Source organism: Apus apus, chromosome 9, assembly GCF_020740795.1.
Source record: "Apus apus isolate bApuApu2 chromosome 9, bApuApu2.pri.cur, whole genome shotgun sequence".
NCBI lineage: Eukaryota > Metazoa > Chordata > Aves > Apodiformes > Apodidae > Apus > Apus apus.
Window position 1 is genome coordinate 14,457,805 of NC_067290.1, and position 17,879 is coordinate 14,475,683.

Consider the following 17,879-nt stretch of genomic DNA (forward strand, 5'->3'; position numbering starts at 1 on the left):
CTGAGCAGCCATGCTCTTGACAAACCATGCATGTACCCCCAAAGCTCTAGCACTGGCTACAATCATTCTGGTAAATCCTACAGAGAGTTTGGAAGGCTTCCAGGCACTTTACAACAAGGGGGTAGCACATTCCCTACATCTAATTCAGTTGTGACTAATTAAGCAGAAGTGGAGGCAGAAAACAAGGATTGGATGAGAACCTATATCTTTGTCTTTCCAACAAGCCATATATCTGAGGTTCTGGTCACTGTTACAGGTGTGGCTTAGGGAAGTTGTCTGGCTGTGTTGTGTAGAAAATTAAAATGGTCTGATATGAATTTTACCTTATTTGAAAACATTATTTCAATCTTACCTTGTTTGAAAAAAACCCACCACTATGAGATGAAGATCCCTTGCCATTTGGGACATCCTAGCATTCTGGATTAGCTCCAGCATGCCTGCATGATAGTCTTGCTCTCTCCTTCCTGGCTTGTAGGAGAGCTTCTAAGGCACGCTCTGTGCTGGTGGCTGGCACACCAGCATGGATGATAATGCAGCACACAGAATGATGACACTGGCAAGTTTCTATGGAGGGGTGCAAAGTCACGTATGCTTCTCTGAAATAAGATGCCAGATAACTTATCACTGGTGTAGGAATTTACAGATGTTAGAACTTTATTTGCAATCCAAAGTTGCAGCCTCACTACAACCCTGGGGAAGTGCAAATCCCAGTCCAGCCTATATCAATCAGGGCCATTCCTGAGGTAGATGATAGGAAAAATTGCATGCAGCTGAGTCCTGCCTTCAGTGAGCATCGTAGAAAGCTATTCATTGAATATTTTCCCTTGAGAGGGAGGGGAGGGAGGCAAAAACTCAGGAGAGGCAGATGTTGCCTTGTTTTGCCATGTGGTCAGCACAGCTGCTGCCTCACCCCGCTGCTGCCGTTAGCCCTGCTGAGCGTGGCGTGCGAAGGGAGCTAACTGACACCGGGCAGCCAAACCCAGCCTCAGGTTCTTAGAAAGTCCCTGGAAATGCCACATGATAAAATGCCAGAGTAGTTAACCTCAGTTGCTTGATTCAGTTTCCTCTCGGGCTCCTGCTCCCGTATCACTTCCTGCCACCAAGCTGTGTGATGACACCAGCAGAGCCGCAGGCTCACGGATGACGAGCTCACCTCCGGCCCCGTCTCTGCCTTCGCGTGGTACTCTTAAGCATCGCCCAAAACCACAGCCCATGTGGGTACTTTCTTCTTCCTTTCAGTTTGAGTGGGACAGACAGCAGTGACATGAGGAATGTGTTTCCTTCCTGTCGCAATGAGGCAGACCCAGATGTGAGAGGATGAGCGGAGGCTGCGGTTGGCGGAAGGTGCAGCACAGCACACGGCAGCGCCAACCGCTCTGGGGCTGCATGCTTAGCACCAGTGTGGGGAGGGCAGCTCTACTGTTAGGGAAGGCGTGCACTTCTGTTGGAAAAAAACCCCAGCCAGCTGAAAATCAGTGGAGATAAGCATGTACAGTGTGAAACCTGGCAATCCTCTAGAAAATTTCGTAACAGTTGTTGTTCACTCATGAGCTTGAGATGGAGTGATAATCCTGTCTTAAAATCTTCTGACTAAAAAGGTAAAGGGCAAACACTATTCTGACTTACTGGAAACTACAGATCCTGTGGCTTATTTGCAAGCAAGATGTAGCTGTAGCAGCTTTCAGGTGGATGAAAGCTTTCTGGATGAACCTGTTCTATGGGTCTGGGTTTAACTTAGATATTATACACCTGCAGGCTTTTGTGCTACTCATGCAGGAGGCTGCTGCTCTGAGCTTTGTTAGCAGGAGTCAGAAATCACGTAATAGTGTTCTGCTATTAGCACAGCCAGAGCTTTTGGTCATTGTGGGACTTAATGGTTTGCACCTTCCTTTCAGGTGAGGATATTTGAGGTGCTGTGCTAGAGAGAGGGCATTGGAGGTCACACATCAGCCCTGGGATTCTTGTCTGCAACATTAAGAAAGAATTGCTGAAAGAAACAATGACTGACTCCCTGTTTTTCAGTCAATCTGTTACAGGGAAGGTCAAGAAGGAGAAAGTGCCAAACTAGAAATAGGCAAGACTGGCAAGCCTGCCGTGGGGCAGAGTGCTGCTTTAAAGCTAGCTGATGATTTCCATGGCCTTTTTAAATGGAGATCCAACTCTGATTTTCCCAAGGCCATGATTATGGGTGACTCTAGGTTATCCAGAAGCAGACAAGGTTTGTTAACAGTTCAGGCTTTATTGTGTTGCTACCTGCAGATGTTGCCAATCACAACTCAGTTGTTCTATTTCTTTTCTGTTTGGCTGAGGCCAAGAAGCATTTGCCTTCTCTTCCCTGAGTACCACGGCTGAATGATTGATGAAGCTGATTTCATGGCACCTAAGCCACAAAATCAGCTGTGTTTTACTTCAGTAGCTTTGCTTGGGTATAGAATATAGAAGTGAGAGGGAAACAGTTTGTTTTATGGCAAAATTTCCAAGACCCAGTCTAAAGCCAGAAGCAACCTAGGGATCTTGCTCCTTTCTGTCTTTCCTTCTCTGCGTTCTTCTCATGTCATTGAGAGATGGAGCAGCTACAAAATCCTTTGTCTCACTTCGTTCCCTCTGCTGCCCCCAACGGTCACCTCAGCTTTTCTAAAACCAAGGGGTTAGGTGCAGATCAGAGCAAGCCTGTGTAGCAAGAAACATTCCCCACACTTGAGACTATTTCCAGACTTTCTGTGTGTCTGCTTTCCTGACGTTTATGACATTGAGTAAGGCACTTCTAGTACTTTGTGTCGTATGAGCCTCCAAGGTTGCAGTTTGAAGTACATAAAACTGCTCACAGCAGAGGATGATCATGTGTGTTTGCACAGCAGGAGCCAGAAAATGTCATGCACACTGTAACTTTTGGGCTCTCAATAGCTGCATGCTGGGGCCTGCTGCCAGAGAAGCCATTTGTGTCAGGCTTTGTCCTGCAGCTGTTACAAGAGCAATGGAATGTGGCTGTGAAGACCTTTGGTTGTTTGGGAATGGATCCTTGATGCCTTTTAACCTTGCACTGACTCTCTAATGGAGCATTTGGGCAGCTAGGCTCCTGGCCCCAGAGCTCTAACCCTCTCTCTCCCATGATCTTTCCCTTTAGGCATCACTGGAAAAGACGGTTCCAGGCCTGGCAAAACTACTGGTCTTAGGAGATCTCTGAGTAACATCCCTGCCACAGGACAGTAGTGTGTCACCTGTTCATGTCTTGCTGAAGCCAGAGGACTGGGAAGCAAACGGGTTTTTAATGTTGTATTTCAGTTTTTTCCTTTGTGGTAACTTTGGCCAAGCTTTCTCTCCTGTTGTCTGTTGGCTTACCCCAAACAGGGTCTTAGGGGCAGAAATGGCAAAGGCCTTGCTGGGGAGATGCCTTTCACAGTTTGTAGTATACCTTTCGGGAGGATATTAATCTTTCTTAAAAATACTTGATAACATCATGCCCTACCCTGCCATGGACAGGGGCAGTTCAATAGACAGTGTTCACTCAGTAAAGCAGATACAGTTAAGGAAACCAATTGGCACAGCTAATTGCTGAATTTATTTATCATACCAGCTCTGGCAGGTTGATGAAGTAGTCCCAAAAGTTAAGTTTTGCTCAGGGATTGCATCTGAAAGACATTGTTCAAGTCTTTTCCTTCCTGTCACAGAAAACAAACACCTTCATGGCACTTCCAGCTTAGCTAGTGCTGTTGCTGCAGCAGTCAGTAACCTGGATGCTTTGGAGGAAAGCTCACACCCTGATGTCTTGAGAATTGACTCTGAAATTTTTATCCTAGCCTGATCAGCTCAGGGACACCTCCTGTACCTAGCTTTTGCCCTGGTGGCACTCATCCTGAATTTGATAGCAATTTTGAGTGAACAAGGTTTACAAGCTTAGTCAGTGTCACTGGATTTCATCACTTCAAAGGAGCAGACACTCCAGAACCAGTTACACAAAGGTTGCTTCCTCACAGAGCCTCAGGCTTCAATTATAATTAGTTGTATCTTCAGTCAATATTGTGTGTATGTGTGGTCCTCTAGTGTTGCAGCCATGCAAATAAAAGCTTGCTGACAGTTTCGTTTTGGGAAACAGCAGTAGCTAGTTGGTCTGAGATGGTTGCTGGCTGCTCTCAGTCTCACATTTATGCAGATTTGTGCTTTTGGTGTCAGAGCTGATCTCGCTAAATTCTGAGGAATTGAAGATATTTCCAATATCCAGTTGCAAACAGTGAAATCCTGGTGGTATTTTCCATCTTGTGGATACTCTGCCTGCCTATTAAAGGGACAAAGTGGGTATTTCAATTATCTTTGACAAGATGTAAAATTGGCTAGCTTTACAGTGTTAAATATTTAAACAGAACATAATTTGCTTTAAATTTATGGCAGTGCATAGCAGCAACCCATGAAATGGCAGTATATATTGAGCTCATTTATTATCTTCTCATCAGAGGTCTGTTCCCTTAGCAGGTATTTATTTAACACAGGAAAATGTCTGCAGAATTAAGAGGAAGGGCTGATTGGAGAGAGATAATAGGAAGGAAATGGTTCTTTCCTTCTAGGTTATTTTGTCCAGTCCACCCAGTTTAGTAGTGTTCAAAGTCCTGATCCTGTCAATGCTGTGTGTTGTCTGGTTTGCCCAACAGTAGCTCCATGTGTGAGGGGTTTGGTGGTCTCAGCAGAAAACTGCATCCCAGTTAACATTTATGCCTCCTCTACCACATAGCAAAAAATCAAGGATTAAATGGATTAGATCACCTAAATCCTATGCTGTAGGATGAGGTGTGCTGCCAGGTATGGGAAGAGTTTTGCGTCCTTCTCCTGCTGTGTGGATAAATCCAGGTGGAACATGATGCACACAAATCTGTAACTGCTGGTTGTTACATGAGAAGATCCAACTGGTGTTCCTCCGAATTCAGGTCAGGGAGCTGCTCTTCTTCTGTGGATACACAAGTCCATTTTTGCATTCAAAGGCCATTCCAGTAGCAGACCAAGATATTTTAGCAACTTCTTTACCTGATTATCAGGTGAATTGGCAGGTTCAGTACTCTGCAAGGCTGTATTGCCTGTTTATTTATTCCCTATTACCTGAGAGTAACGGCTGTTACAGTGTGAGACTGGAACCACAGCTTCTCCTGGATGGATTAGGGATTGTGTCTCTAAGAGACTCAAGCTTTTCTTATGACATCAGACACACCTTTCTCAGCTGGTAGCACAGAGTAGAAATGGAAACTACTAAATCCATTTGCTTTAGGTCAGCAGTATTCCTCAGGGACATGCATACAAAGTACTTATATATTTAAAATAATTCTGGTCTTTGCTACCTCTTTGCTACTCTATTGAGAAGCTAAAGTAGAAAACGTGACTCCATAAAAATGTAAGTGCTTGAGAACAAGCATAATTCCACGCTATTAGGGGCTACTCTGTGTGTAGTTGAAATCCCAGTTCATAACTTCAGCTTCCGTGTTTTATGCAGAGACTTGGAATGAGTCATTGCCTATTATAGGTGGGCAGAATTCCAGCCATCTACAGAGAAGTAGGATCTCCCGCTGGATTACTTGGATTCTCTTTTTCTTTTCCATATATTAAGTTACCTTTTCTGTGTAGCCAAAACCTACCTCTAAGCAACTGCATTTCAAGTTTTTTAAACTCAGGACAGTTTTGGTCTGACTCAGTGAAAAAAAAAAACAACAACAAAAAGCAGAGGTCATTAGAGTCAGATTCAAAGCACAGTAGATGAAGGAGGTTTGTTATCTAGCGAAGTTTGGAAGATTCTCATAAATGGTTTTGTTGAAGGCATCATGAGTGTTGGCAACTTGGAGTTTGTTTTTAATAAACATATCAAATGTGGCACCTCAGGCTTCTGCTTTGCCTCCTCCATGTGCAACAACCGCCACATGTGTGCTTATCACCAGACAAGGTGATTTTCTCTTTATCTGAATTGGAGCTTTGGGGATTATAAAACAGGATTTGGTCATTCAGAAGCACCCACAGATGCATGTGAAAACAAGGAATCACATGTGGAGGAAAACAGGCCCTTAAACCCACATGTTGGTACCTAATTCCATCCTCTTGTATTATCTTACAGTACCTTGTAACTGGCGTGATTGGAACACAAGCCAATTCTGTTTCATGTGTACCTTCCCATGTCTCCACAGCTGGGTCTGTTTATGCCCCACTTTGTTCTGTGAGCCCTACAACTATTTAGCTTTTCATACAATTAGTTCTGTTCCTGGGCATAGCCTCTTCAGTTAATTTGACAGCTTTCCTAACTAGTCCCAAGTTTGGAGTCTGTGGGCCAGAAAGCAAATCTGAAATACACCAACAACGTCACCATGGAGCTACCAAAGCTGCTGCCCACGATGTTCACCACAATGTTTACATGGTAAGGCTACTGTGGACAGAGCTGCACATGAGCTGCTAAATTGTCCAGGAACTCAGCTGTTTAAAGGACAAAATAGAAAACAGACAAGTTGGAATTTGTCTTTCTGCACTCTGGATGCCCAGGATCTGCTAGGCTGGAAGTTCCTGCCTTCTCCACCAAGCTTTCCTGAAGAGGTCTGAGTTTCCATGCTGTGCAGCACTACACCTTGACCCCTGCAGGGCTTGTCCTTCCAAGTTTTTCACACTTCAAGCTTTGAAAGAGTTGGGGAATACACTGCGTACAAATTACCAACATGTACTGAGGAGACGCTCCAGCAGTTTTCTGTGGAAAATGCAAGTGAGGAGGAGGAAGAAGACAATCACACTAGATTTCATGTAAATAGTTTAATTATATTTCAATGTTTAAAACACAGAAACACTTGAATTAAATTACATCATAATGCTTCTGCTAAATTGTACATATACTTCCAAGAACTGTGTGAAGAGGAGGTGCTACTGAACTGGTGTCCAAATTCTAAGGACCTATGCCAAATTACACTGAGTATTTGTACCCACACACCCTCCTTCCAACAGTATCCCTGGAGTGCAAACACCAGCAGCAACCAGCAGGCTGTGCCTCCTGCCAGATCTCCTGGGTATGAAAGGTGGGCTGTTTCACACAGCTGATGGCTCTCCTAGCCCTAATACACTCCCAGAACTCCCAGGTTTTGAAGAGAAAGAGGGATACTGAAAAATTAAAGCAAGTTAGTTCTGCAAAGCTGCCACGAAGGAAGCTGTGTCAGTGAAGGAGGGAGAGCTGGTAAAGAACTGTGCACTGCAGGGGTCAGTGGCACATGCCCAGGAAGAGTCTGCATTTAATGAATACAGAAAAAAATCACAGTGGGGAAGGGAAAAAAAATAAAATATTTGGAAGAACAAAAACTAACTGGCAAGTCCAAACTTGCAACAAAACACATGATACCTGAATTGCCACTCAGTTAAACACCTCCTTGCATAAAGCCTGCCTTTGGATCTGCATTCAAATTTTGGCTTTTCCCTGACTCCCTTTTGACTGGTGCTGTGAATGGAATATGATATGACTGACAAATGCATGTACTGCAAAAGAATCAGGAGGTGATCGGTGCATGGCTGGGCACTGATGCTTGCATGCAAGCTGTGTTGCTGGCCCCTGGCTGCTGTGCTGGCCTGCAGCACTTGGGGCTGGTGGTCACCAAAAGGCTCTGCAGAGGACAGCACCCAGGCTGCACTGCAGCACACCAAAGTGGCTGGAGAGTCCTCCACACTCTCCCTCCTGCAGCCCTGCAGGATGCAGAGGCAGAGATGCTGCAGGCTTACAGGGAAACTCCTGGCTTACCTGCCTAGACCCACCTTCTGCATAAGCAGGTAGCACTAGCAGAGGCTAACAAAAGGCTTGGTGTTTCCTTCAGCAGGAAGAAGAGAAGGCTCTGCCTGCAGGTCCTGGCAGGTAAGGACATACGAACCAGGTGTTCAGCCACCTCTGGGGGCAGACATGGGGCTGTTGTAATGTTGAGTCAATACATGTTTTTCTGTATTTAAAAGAAAATATTTCAGGGCTTAATCATTTTTCTGGAGAACACTGCGTATTCTAAAAACCTCCCTGAGCCAAAGCAGGAGGGGGATACATGGTGTTAGAACCCTAGTTCTACTTCACTCCTCTCTCTGGCCCAAGCACTGTTATTCTTAGCTCAGTGGTAGGGAGTCATGTAGCCAAACATTGACACCCCCTGCCTCTAGTTGTGTGAATTCCTCTCTGTCTACATGGCAGCCCTATTTTGAGATATTCAGCCACTTCCTCAGTTAAGATGTAATCACCCAAATGTTCACTATTTCACTTTTTAAAGCCAGTGAGTTCCCTATGCTTCAGCATCCCCCCAGGTATACATTTATCAGCAGCCCACATGCCACAAGGGGGATAAGCCCATGGCATGTGTTTTCCCTGGCATGCCCCAGATTACCACTGGGTAGGGGAGTCAGCTCTCATTGCTCACAGGGGCTTTGCCACCAGCCACCCCTCCAGCTGGGGTCACTGTACAGAGAGGTGCTCATTCATCTCCTTCCTTGGGGTCTGGTGGCACAAAGCCAATGGGGAAGCTCTCTGAAACATGCACCTCTCCTCCCTCCCTGACCCAGAGAGCACGCACGTATACTCTGGTAAATTAATCTGCAGCAAAGCAGGCACAGTGCCTAAGCACACAGCTTGGTAGATGGTATCAGCCAGCACCAGCCTAGAAACTGGAGTTCAGGACCTTTCAGTGGTACCAGATGCACCAGAAAATCACCACTGCCATCACCAAGGGTTTGCTTCCCAAAGTGACAACAGCTCCCAGTGCTTGTGACCACATGTAACACAAACCAAGGAGGTGACCAACTGGGCTCAGTGGATCGGCCATGCTTGCGGGAAGTCACTGGTTTGTTGGCTCCATCCTCCCCAGTCTCAGCACCATCCCAGAGCAGGGGCAGGGACTGTTCATGCATTGATGGCATTGGCAACATCTGTGAACACAAGACGGCTGGGCCTCTGCAGGGCTCCTTGGCTTGTCAGCAGAATCTGCATTGAAGCAGTGAAAGATAATACCCAGCAAGGCTGCCTCTGCTCAGGTGCCTGTGCTTGGGCACAGACTGCACAGTATTGTAACTAGACTCTGCCCCTTCCAAAGGGGAGGCTCTGATAGAACATGAAACAGGCCAGAGAGCAAGTCAGCACATTCATGCCCATTTAAAGTCACCAAATCACTGAATTACTGGGGCTCACTATTTGTACAAACAAGGCAGCATGAAAAGACTTGAACCGTCAAGGCCTGGAAACCTGGCAGAGACTGAACTTTGGCTGTTGTTTTAGACTCTCCCTCTCCCACAATGTTAAGCCTTTAAACTTGCCTTCTTTCCAAGCACAGGTATCTGTGCATTAGCAAGGTCTGGAGGGATCTGTATCCTGCTGACCAGTCCCTATATAGGAAGGAAGAGCCTTTGCTGTGCTAAGCTTAACTCTGGCCTTGTCATTTTCCCCTTTACTACCTGAAGGAAAGTCTGTCATGTGCACTAATACAGGGATCTGACCTTTTCCCAATATTTGCGTCTCAGAGAACAAGATCCTTTATTTTTATACAACAATACTTCTTGCCTTCCTAAACCAGTATAATGGAATATGTTGACTATCTTTCATATTCCAACAGACACATCTCCTTTGTGCTCTTTAGCAGGTTGGGAAGTATGTCTCAAGGTAAATATTTTATACAGTTGTATTTATTATCTTCTCTTTCCCTTTCTGTCCACACCAAGCTTGCTACAGATTATCTGAATCTGTCAAGAGTGTGGAAACTGAGAAGTGTTTAGGAGAACCCCTGCTCCTGGAATGGGAGAAGCAAGGGAAGACATAAGCAACACAGAGCAGCTGGAGAGGAATTCAAGAAAAGAGAGATGTCTACTGTAAGGGGAGGCTGCATCACTGGCTAAGAGATGTACCTGTTCCAACCATCCCTGCTGGCTCTGTCTTTCAGAAAGGCTTTTTTTGAGGTTATGGTGACAAAGGAGAAAGAAAACACTATGAAGCTGGCTGAAAAAAATGGCAAGAAAACCTTCTTCCCTGTTTCTCCTACCCTTTGGTACACTAGGGAAGGAGAGAGCCTCTTGTCAAACACCTATCTGGACCATTAACCAAAAACAACTGGCCAAGCTATCAAGCTCTTTCCCAACTCACAAATGTAGTAAGTCAGTGTCTCTGATGATCTTATGATTTCTCAGCAAGCTGCATGCTTTTGAACACCCAGAAGTGATCAAAGCAAAGCCTTCTTCCTCTCTCCCCAAACTCAAATAGAGGACTCTCCTCCTTTTTCTCCTTCTGAGCCATGCCTGCTCTTTGCTCAGCAAGGTTGGCCTGGAGGTGCTGACAACACCAGATGTGCCATGCCACAACATGCAGGCTTTCTGCCTGCATTCTTCAGGGCTTGCAACACAGTTAACTGTTATGATCACAGGCTTTCCCTCAGCAAGGACTTGTTCCACACTAGCATCCTTAGGGAAAGCTGTGATACCTTAAAACTGGGTGGAAGTTGCTCTTCAGGGTCAGGGCAAAGGAGCCTCAGTGTTTTGTGGCCATTGAAGACCTGTCTCACAGAAAATGACATTCATCCTACTGCTCCCTTGTGGTGCCCTGGGTGGTAAACTGGAGTAAACTCACCCTTAATTCCTGAACTTGCCCTTTTCTCTCTCCTAGTTGAGAAGAGCCAGCACTTTTTCTCTCCAGGCTCTTTGTCCTAGTTGCCTGACTCTTCATCCTAAGCATTCCAAAATGCTTGAGCCCCCTAACTCCAGAGCTGGCAGAGATGGGGGAAGTCCTCCAGAGGTCTTAAATGGGTTTCCTCATCCTATAACCCTACAAAATCTCTTTCACTCTGTAACAAAAGCAGTGCAAGTATCAGAGATTGCAGTAGCAGACCTGCTGGCCCCTGCTGCCTACCTTGCTCTGCGATGCCTGGGAAGATGCTGCATCTCGCCCGTGTTCCAGCAGCTCCTGCTCCAGTTCATCCTGTTCCTCGGTGGGATCAAAGTTATACATGGGCATGAGCTGGTGCCGTAGCTTCTCCAACCTGCCCATGGGAGGGAAGGGAAAAGGTTGGTTGAGAAGGAGAGATGCTCAGGCTGCCTTCCCCACCCCACCACTGAGGCTGTTTCTCCTGCTGCACAGGGATTCTGCTCTTGTTGCTCTTGCTGGGTGAGGGTCATGTCCTATCCTGCAGTGATGAAGGCAAGAAACTACTACAGATAGCTGGCAGGAGTGGAAGAAACCCAGAGGGCAGTTACAGGCATTAATTGCCATCACTAATCTATGTTGGCAGGCATTACACACAGAGGAATCAGACAGGGATTTAAGTTCCTGCAGACATTACAAGATCAAGCTTTCTGTGGTGGGACAAAAGAGACAGTGGAACATACTGACTAGGCATATTGCAACTACCCCCCCTGTCTCTCTGCCCACAACAGCCAGTCCTGCCATGTGTCACTGTCTGGCAGCAGAGGTCTACTTTTAGTTTCAGTGGCCTAAGAGCAATTCTTTAACTCTGGGCTTGAAGTACATATAAATAAACAGAAATAATAAACAAAAACTAGAAAATAGAAGAGATAGATTCTCGTGGGAGACTGACGCCTGTGGACAGACTGTTCTTATTCTTGTATCATTTCATTGCTTCAAGTGACAGAGCTATAAAGTACTACCCTAAGGGCTCTGCCTAAATATGGGGCAACTCAGATGGAGGATAGATGGGTGGGCATGCTCCTGTGAAAACAGAGCCCTGCCTCAGCTGTAGCTGAGTTTAGGGGGTGGGGGAGTGAAACACACAAGCAGTTACTGGCAATGTCACCACAAATATCTATTTGGCAAGTGTCAGGATGACACATTCACGCTGCTTCTATATGGGTTTGCCAACACAACCATTATCTCCAGCCATTATCTGTGTTCTCAGGCTAAGTACTGGCAGCTTCTATGACAGTACCCAGATTTGGGTTTCAGGGGCTGGCTTGGAAATCTTACAGTGGGCAGCAGCACTTCTTAAAAGCCTATGGCCAGGCCAGGCCTGCTACAAGGAGTCTGGCAAGGAAGAGTTACCACATCTAATAGATCTTCACCAGTGTCCCTGCTGTCAGAGATGGAAGAATCAAGAAGTGTGGCTCCCTGCATGCTGCTCTCCTCTCTATTTTTAGCCAGCAGCTTAATGAGGAAATTGAGACACTAAGTCTTGGGCTACTAAGCTGTATCTCTGCACTACTGCTGCCAGTTGCTGTGACTGCAGCTAAAGAGGCCTTCAGCCTTGCAAGGCCAGTGTCATTGACCCAGGCTGTTGGAAAACATAGGAACCTGGGAATGGCTGAAACACAAGATCGAAATCTCTCATGACAGAGTTCTCAGCTTCTTTAAACACTCATGACCCTTTCCTCTGTTTTAGTGCACCTCCTAGATGAAGCACGAAGAGTTTGCAGGATCCCTAATATCTTCCTGCACATTTCCAAAGCTGCAGAGAAGGTGGGCACAGCAGGAGTGCAGTGTTCCCACCCACCCTCATTCACACACAGCTGATTCCCTGTAGGTTTGTTCTCAAGGAGCCATCCATTACACTCTCCCCATCTCCCTGTCTCCTTTCTAGCTCTCTCTGGTTTTGAAGCACTAAGTTCCCTTCAGCCAACAACAGACATTACCCACCTCTTCCTCTTCCTGATATACAGAACCTGAAGGAGAAAGAAAACCATCATTACAATAGTTCCAGTATGATGGGAGCAGCTGAGAAGAGAAATTTTGGGCACTGGACACACAGAAAGGAGATGGAGCAAATCTGGTGTCACTGAGCACCATAGCAGGGGGAAGGGAAAGGTGTCAACTGAAAATGAAATTTCATATGCAGCAGTGTAAGCTGGGCAGCACATCATGCCTGACACCAAGTGCTCAAGTGGTCTATTATTAGATGTGTTAGTAGTAGTAGTAAGAGTATTAGGTGTATTATTATTAGGTGTAGCTCAGCACATTTCTGGTGGCTGCAGGACATAGGCTGCAGTTTAAGAGTGGATGAAGAACCTTGCCTTTGTGGGAAGGTTCTTCTGTAAATTTCCTACAGGGTAGAAGTGCTGCTGTTACCCCCTCTCCAGTATAAAGGGAAGAAGCAAAGAGGGCATGCTTGGTGACTTGCCTCGTGTCAGCCAGTACAAGTGGCTGTGGTGGGAAGAAAGTGAGGCTTTTGGCCTCCAGAGCCTTGTTCTGGGAGCTACGAACGCTGGATGTTGCTCTTGGGAACTTATGACCGTTTCCAGGATCTCTTAGGGGCTTTTGGATAAACTCCTCCTTGGGTCTGCAATGAAATTTTGCAGTAGTCCCTTTCTGTAGGCTCCTCTGAAGGTTGTACTAGTGAAGCTCTTCCTCTTACGAGGAACAGGAGCTTGCCACTACCTTCTGTTCTCTGTTGGTAGGTAAACGATATGGTTATAATCAAAAGAAGAACTGCAGCACTTGCATTGCCTGTCAGGCCTAGCACTCTAATGTCAGAAAGCTTCTGCCTCCAGCATTAATGGCAACGTTAGTTATGCAGCAAATCCTCAAGGATTTTGCTGATATCCAGCAAGTAGAACCTTGGAAATACAGTCCAGAAGGAGTCTGGCTAAAATGGATTCAGGCTGCTTTAATTCACACAGGCATGTCCACAGGGGAGATTAATGTGGTTTCAACAGTCTGCTTTAAAAGTTAATTTGCATGAACTTTCTTGCAGGGCCTCTGTGTTGACAAGGTTTAAATCAATGCAGCAGTTCCAGTTAACAAGTCAGAACAGAATCTGCTTTGTGTTCTTTTAAGTGAACTTCCTATTGCTATTAAAAATAAATTCTGATACTCCACATGGCTTCTTCTAGGCTTGCTGAGAATCCCGTTCAGACTAGACCTCAGGGAGACTGCAGAAATATTGGAGCACTAGATAAAAGACCTTAAAAAGAAAGAGATCTCAGGAACCATCAGTTCTCAGCAATTCTGGGTAAGCCTTTAGTAGAACATAAATTATTCAACCCAAAACAGTCCTAAAGCCCCTTTGCCCCTCTTCACCCTCAACAGACAGAAAAATACGTAGCAGGACTCTCTTACCATAGCTACAGCCAACCCAATCACAGTAATGATCCCAAAGGACAGTAGCATTGTGCTCATGCCAGGTCCAGCGCTGGCCACATCTGGGATTTTGGTGCTGTTGAAACTGGTCGTCTCAGGGCCTACAGTAGCTGTTTCTGGTACAGTCCCATCCAGAGTTGTCCCTAGGTCTGGCTGGGCCGTTGTGGTGGTGCTGGGATACAAGTCATGCAGAGAGGGTGAGCTGTAACTCATCCTGCCACCTCTTGGTAGCTCCTTTTACCAAGTTTTTGTCCTCACCCATCAGCTACAGAAGCAGAGAGCTGCTCTTTATATCAAGGACCCTCACATGAGACCTGTCCTGCAGAATCATCACCGATGGTTTTTCTTCATAGGAACTACAGTGGTTTCTGCCTAGGAAAGAATGAGAACAAATGAACAGTGCAGAGCTCTTAGAGACAGGCACAACCTTTCCCAAAGCTTCTCAATTCACTAGTACAGTTTTGGAGAGCAGCTCACAGATGCCCAGTCAAAATAATAAAAAGATTTTTAGGGGTACTGAGAGCCCCCAAAGTCATGTTTGATTCACTTTAAGTCAGTGATATGCTTTCCCCTCTCTGCTTCAGCTCTGCCTCCTTGCAGGCACTTGGCAGATCTATACAGGCACAACCTCAGAACCCCTGTGGTCTGCTCCAGGCTGAGCCAGGTGGCCTCTATTCATCCTGGGAGATACAGCATTTTCCTGCTTCTGTCTCTTGCTTTTAAGTTTTGGAAGGTTACATGGATCCCCTTAAGTTTTTCACTGGGAACACATCCAATAAAATAGCACTCAGCTGTGAGGCATCCGTATCTTAGGATGCTGCTTATTGTGGTAGTCAGCAGTGACAGGTAAGTCACTGCACTGTCCACAGCCCCACTGGCCCTGACCCCATGCATGCTGGAAAGGCAGCTTCCTTAAAGCAGTGGGTTGCACCAGTCCTCCATCTGCTACGAAAGACAGTGAGTATTTCTCAAGTTCTCCATGAAAGCACCCACTCAGGCTTAGTCATGCACTAGTAATTATCAATATTAATTTTAAAATTAGTCCAATTTTGGATTAGAGTTGTGAAATTTGATAGATCTATTCATGCTGAAAACATGAAAGGCTTTAATTGCTTCATGCTTCTATTGTGCAAATCATCAGGAGTTGCAAAACACCCCAGGATAGTCCTATGGGAAGTATTTGCACAACTTGGTTTATAAACCCCCTGTATATAACATTAGCTCAGCAATTGCTTCTATGATAATGCAGCTACCTCTGGAACAGAGCAGTGCTGACCCTGAGAACTACAGTAGCAGTCCTCTGATAATTTCTCTGTAGTTTAGCAGACATGACATCTCTGGCCTGGAATGCAGCTGGGATATGGGGTTTAATGAGCTCTGAATAGACAAAGATGTGCCTGCAAAGAGAAAGAGCCATTGTTCTGCTCCACTCTGTTCTCTTCTAGGCAAGGCTCCTGAGCGCCCTCCTGCTGCCCATTAACTGCCTTAAGCAGCGTGATTAACATCTGTCACTAACAACTGAAGCAGAGGAATGACACCAGGCAAACAGCACCAGGCAGCCCTGTGGTCAGCCAGAAGCCAGAGAAGCCAGCTTGACTTGCACAGCCCTTGTCCTCCATCTCCCCGAACAGGAACACTTCTCACCACACACACAGGATCTGTCTCACAGGTGAAAAATATTGTGAAACAGTAGTTGCTGGGGGGTTTTGAAGGGCCTGGGAGGCTGTGGAAGCTGTCAAACTTCCATGAGTTTTTAGAGAAATGTGAAGATAGCAGTTCTGGTCTGGTCCCACTTAATATCATGCCAAGACATGAGGTTACTGCAGCTGAAAGAGACCGTGTCCTTCACTGACCACCACACCACCCACGCCTAGATTAAACCATGTGACACCTGAATTTCCCCAGCCATCACTGACCACAGTGGAGCTCTGGTGTAAAGGACACTTGAACACAAAGATGGCAAACTGGAAATCCAAGTGCCACAACAACAGCAGCAGCTACAGCGCAGCATGGAAAGGAACTGTTGAGCAAATATTGAGCAGACCAAGCAGCTGCTCAGAAAGAACCATTGATTTGTGCTGTTCAGGGAAACTCTCTCTGATGAAAATTCACATTTTTTAAAAAGTCACCACCAAGGAAACAAAAAAGCCTAAGTGAAGAGTGAAGCAGGCCCAAGGGCTTTGCAAAGTATGATTCTGTATCTCAAACAGCTCCTGAATTTTGGAAACAAGATGGATTAGGCCGTCACCTCATTGCGGTGTCAGTTTTGGAAAACCATTGGAATTTGGATGTCAAAGCTGATACCAAGCCTTGGGGTAAGGCCCCACTTGTACCGACCACACACTGTGCTGCTGTGCATTGCTCCCCTGAATAAAGTTAGGCTGGGTTAAAATTAGCCCATGGGAAATCTGGTCAAGTGGGAACAGGGGCTCTTGTTCATGCTCTCAGGATCCTGTCTGTGCTGAAAGATTCCTAAGCCCAGAGATCTAGCTCTAAAAATGCTCCTACATGAAAGGTTTCCTATATGGATTACACAACCAGTTCCAGGTGAGGGTGCTTCTGTTCCCAAGCCCCTTCTGGTTTGGGCTGTAGAGGGCCAGATGGGGAGGCTGAGGATGGACCAGGGCGCACAGCTTACAATGGTAGAGCTGGGGGTGGATCATCTTTCCCAACACCTTCCTTTTCCAATTGTCATTCTGGTGCTGGAAGTTTGATTTGCAGGCTGGGCACACTTCAAGCCTCTCATGGCTACTCTGGGGTCAAAGAAAGCTGCTTCCTATCACTGGCAGGTTTCAGCACACTCCATACACAAATACAACAAAAGAGGAACCAGATCCTCAGCTGCTGTGAGCTGGCATCCTTCCATTGCCTGCACCAACAGAGCTGCTCACGCAGCCAGGAGCACTCTGTGCTGGGCTCTGCTGGGTCTGGGAATAAGGAGAACACATTTGTTTCTCTCCTAACGCAGCATTTCCAAACTGGTCTCTAATAGGTGTTGCAGTGGCTGGCACCTGTGAGATGCAGAACATGGTGCTAGGCACTAGCCTGAGGCTGCTAGCTCTTCTGAGTCTTGGGTTTAATTGCTCTGTCCTGCAGTTTCCTTGGATATGACAGGATAAAAGGTTTGTGTCACAGGGATAAAGACAGGTCATAGGGTCTCTGGATGAAGAAAGCAAATAATAACCAGTATTTTTTCTGCATTACTTCACCAAGATGAAGTGTCTCTAGTAACTCAGCCATGCAAGCAGCATCGGGTTGCTGCTGCCTACGGGACAGGGCTTCCCAGTGCTTGAACTTGTGGCTTCCTCCCCCCCTGCAGGCTGACCAGGCTCCCGAGCAGCTCCCAGGGCAGGGAGAAGCCCCATCCGAGTGCGACCGCTGCCCCGGAGCACCGCGGCTGTCACCCTCCCGCTGCCAGGAGGTGCCACGGCCCCGTCCCAGCCCGGCACAGGCGCAGGGACGCTCCCTGCAATGTCACCGCTCCTCGGACTGACAGAGAAATGACGTGCCAGCCACGGCCCTGGCCTGAACCCTGCCCGGCTGCCTGGGGATTCTGTCCCTGCGGAAAGTCACCCCTTTCCCGTCCCGGGGACAAGTTTCCAGACGGATAACGGGTTCTACGGCGCTTCCCGCTCCGAAACGCCACCCGGGGAAGGGCTGGGCCCCGGGGCTGGCAGCCGGCTCCCGCGGCTCCGGCCACCCGCAGCGCTCCGCCTGGCCCGGCCGGGGCTGGGGCAGGCCTCGCCGGGGGGGTCGGGACAGAGACGGGGCCCGGCAGAGCGCAGGCCGCCGCCGCCGCCCGCCTTTCCCCGCCGCCGCCCCCGCCCGTTCCCGCGGCCCGGCG

At 47.0% G+C, this 17,879-nt stretch overlaps 1 protein-coding gene across 5 annotated transcripts in view; it reads right to left on the reverse strand.

Annotated features, from left to right (window-relative positions):
• Positions 1 to 4,880: 4,880 nt before the first annotated feature.
• Positions 4,881 to 17,879, reverse strand: part of C9H3orf18 (chromosome 9 C3orf18 homolog) — a 107,641-nt gene continuing 94,642 nt past the window's right edge. For 3 of the 5 annotated variants that reach the window (XM_051627544.1, XM_051627542.1, XM_051627541.1), the window contains exons 2-5: positions 14,015 to 14,407; positions 12,596 to 12,621; positions 10,859 to 10,988; positions 6,751 to 8,950 (exon numbers count right to left, since the gene is read on the reverse strand). In XM_051627544.1, coding sequence (XP_051483504.1) covers positions 8,870 to 8,950; positions 10,859 to 10,988; positions 12,596 to 12,621; positions 14,015 to 14,248 — 471 coding nt within the window. In that variant the 5' untranslated portion in view covers positions 14,249 to 14,407 and the 3' untranslated portion in view covers positions 6,751 to 8,869. Of the gene's footprint in view, positions 4,937 to 6,750; positions 8,951 to 10,858; positions 10,989 to 12,595; positions 12,622 to 14,014; positions 14,408 to 17,879 lie in introns of those variants that run through there. The other 2 variants (XM_051627545.1, XM_051627543.1) reach the window with 2 other exon arrangements.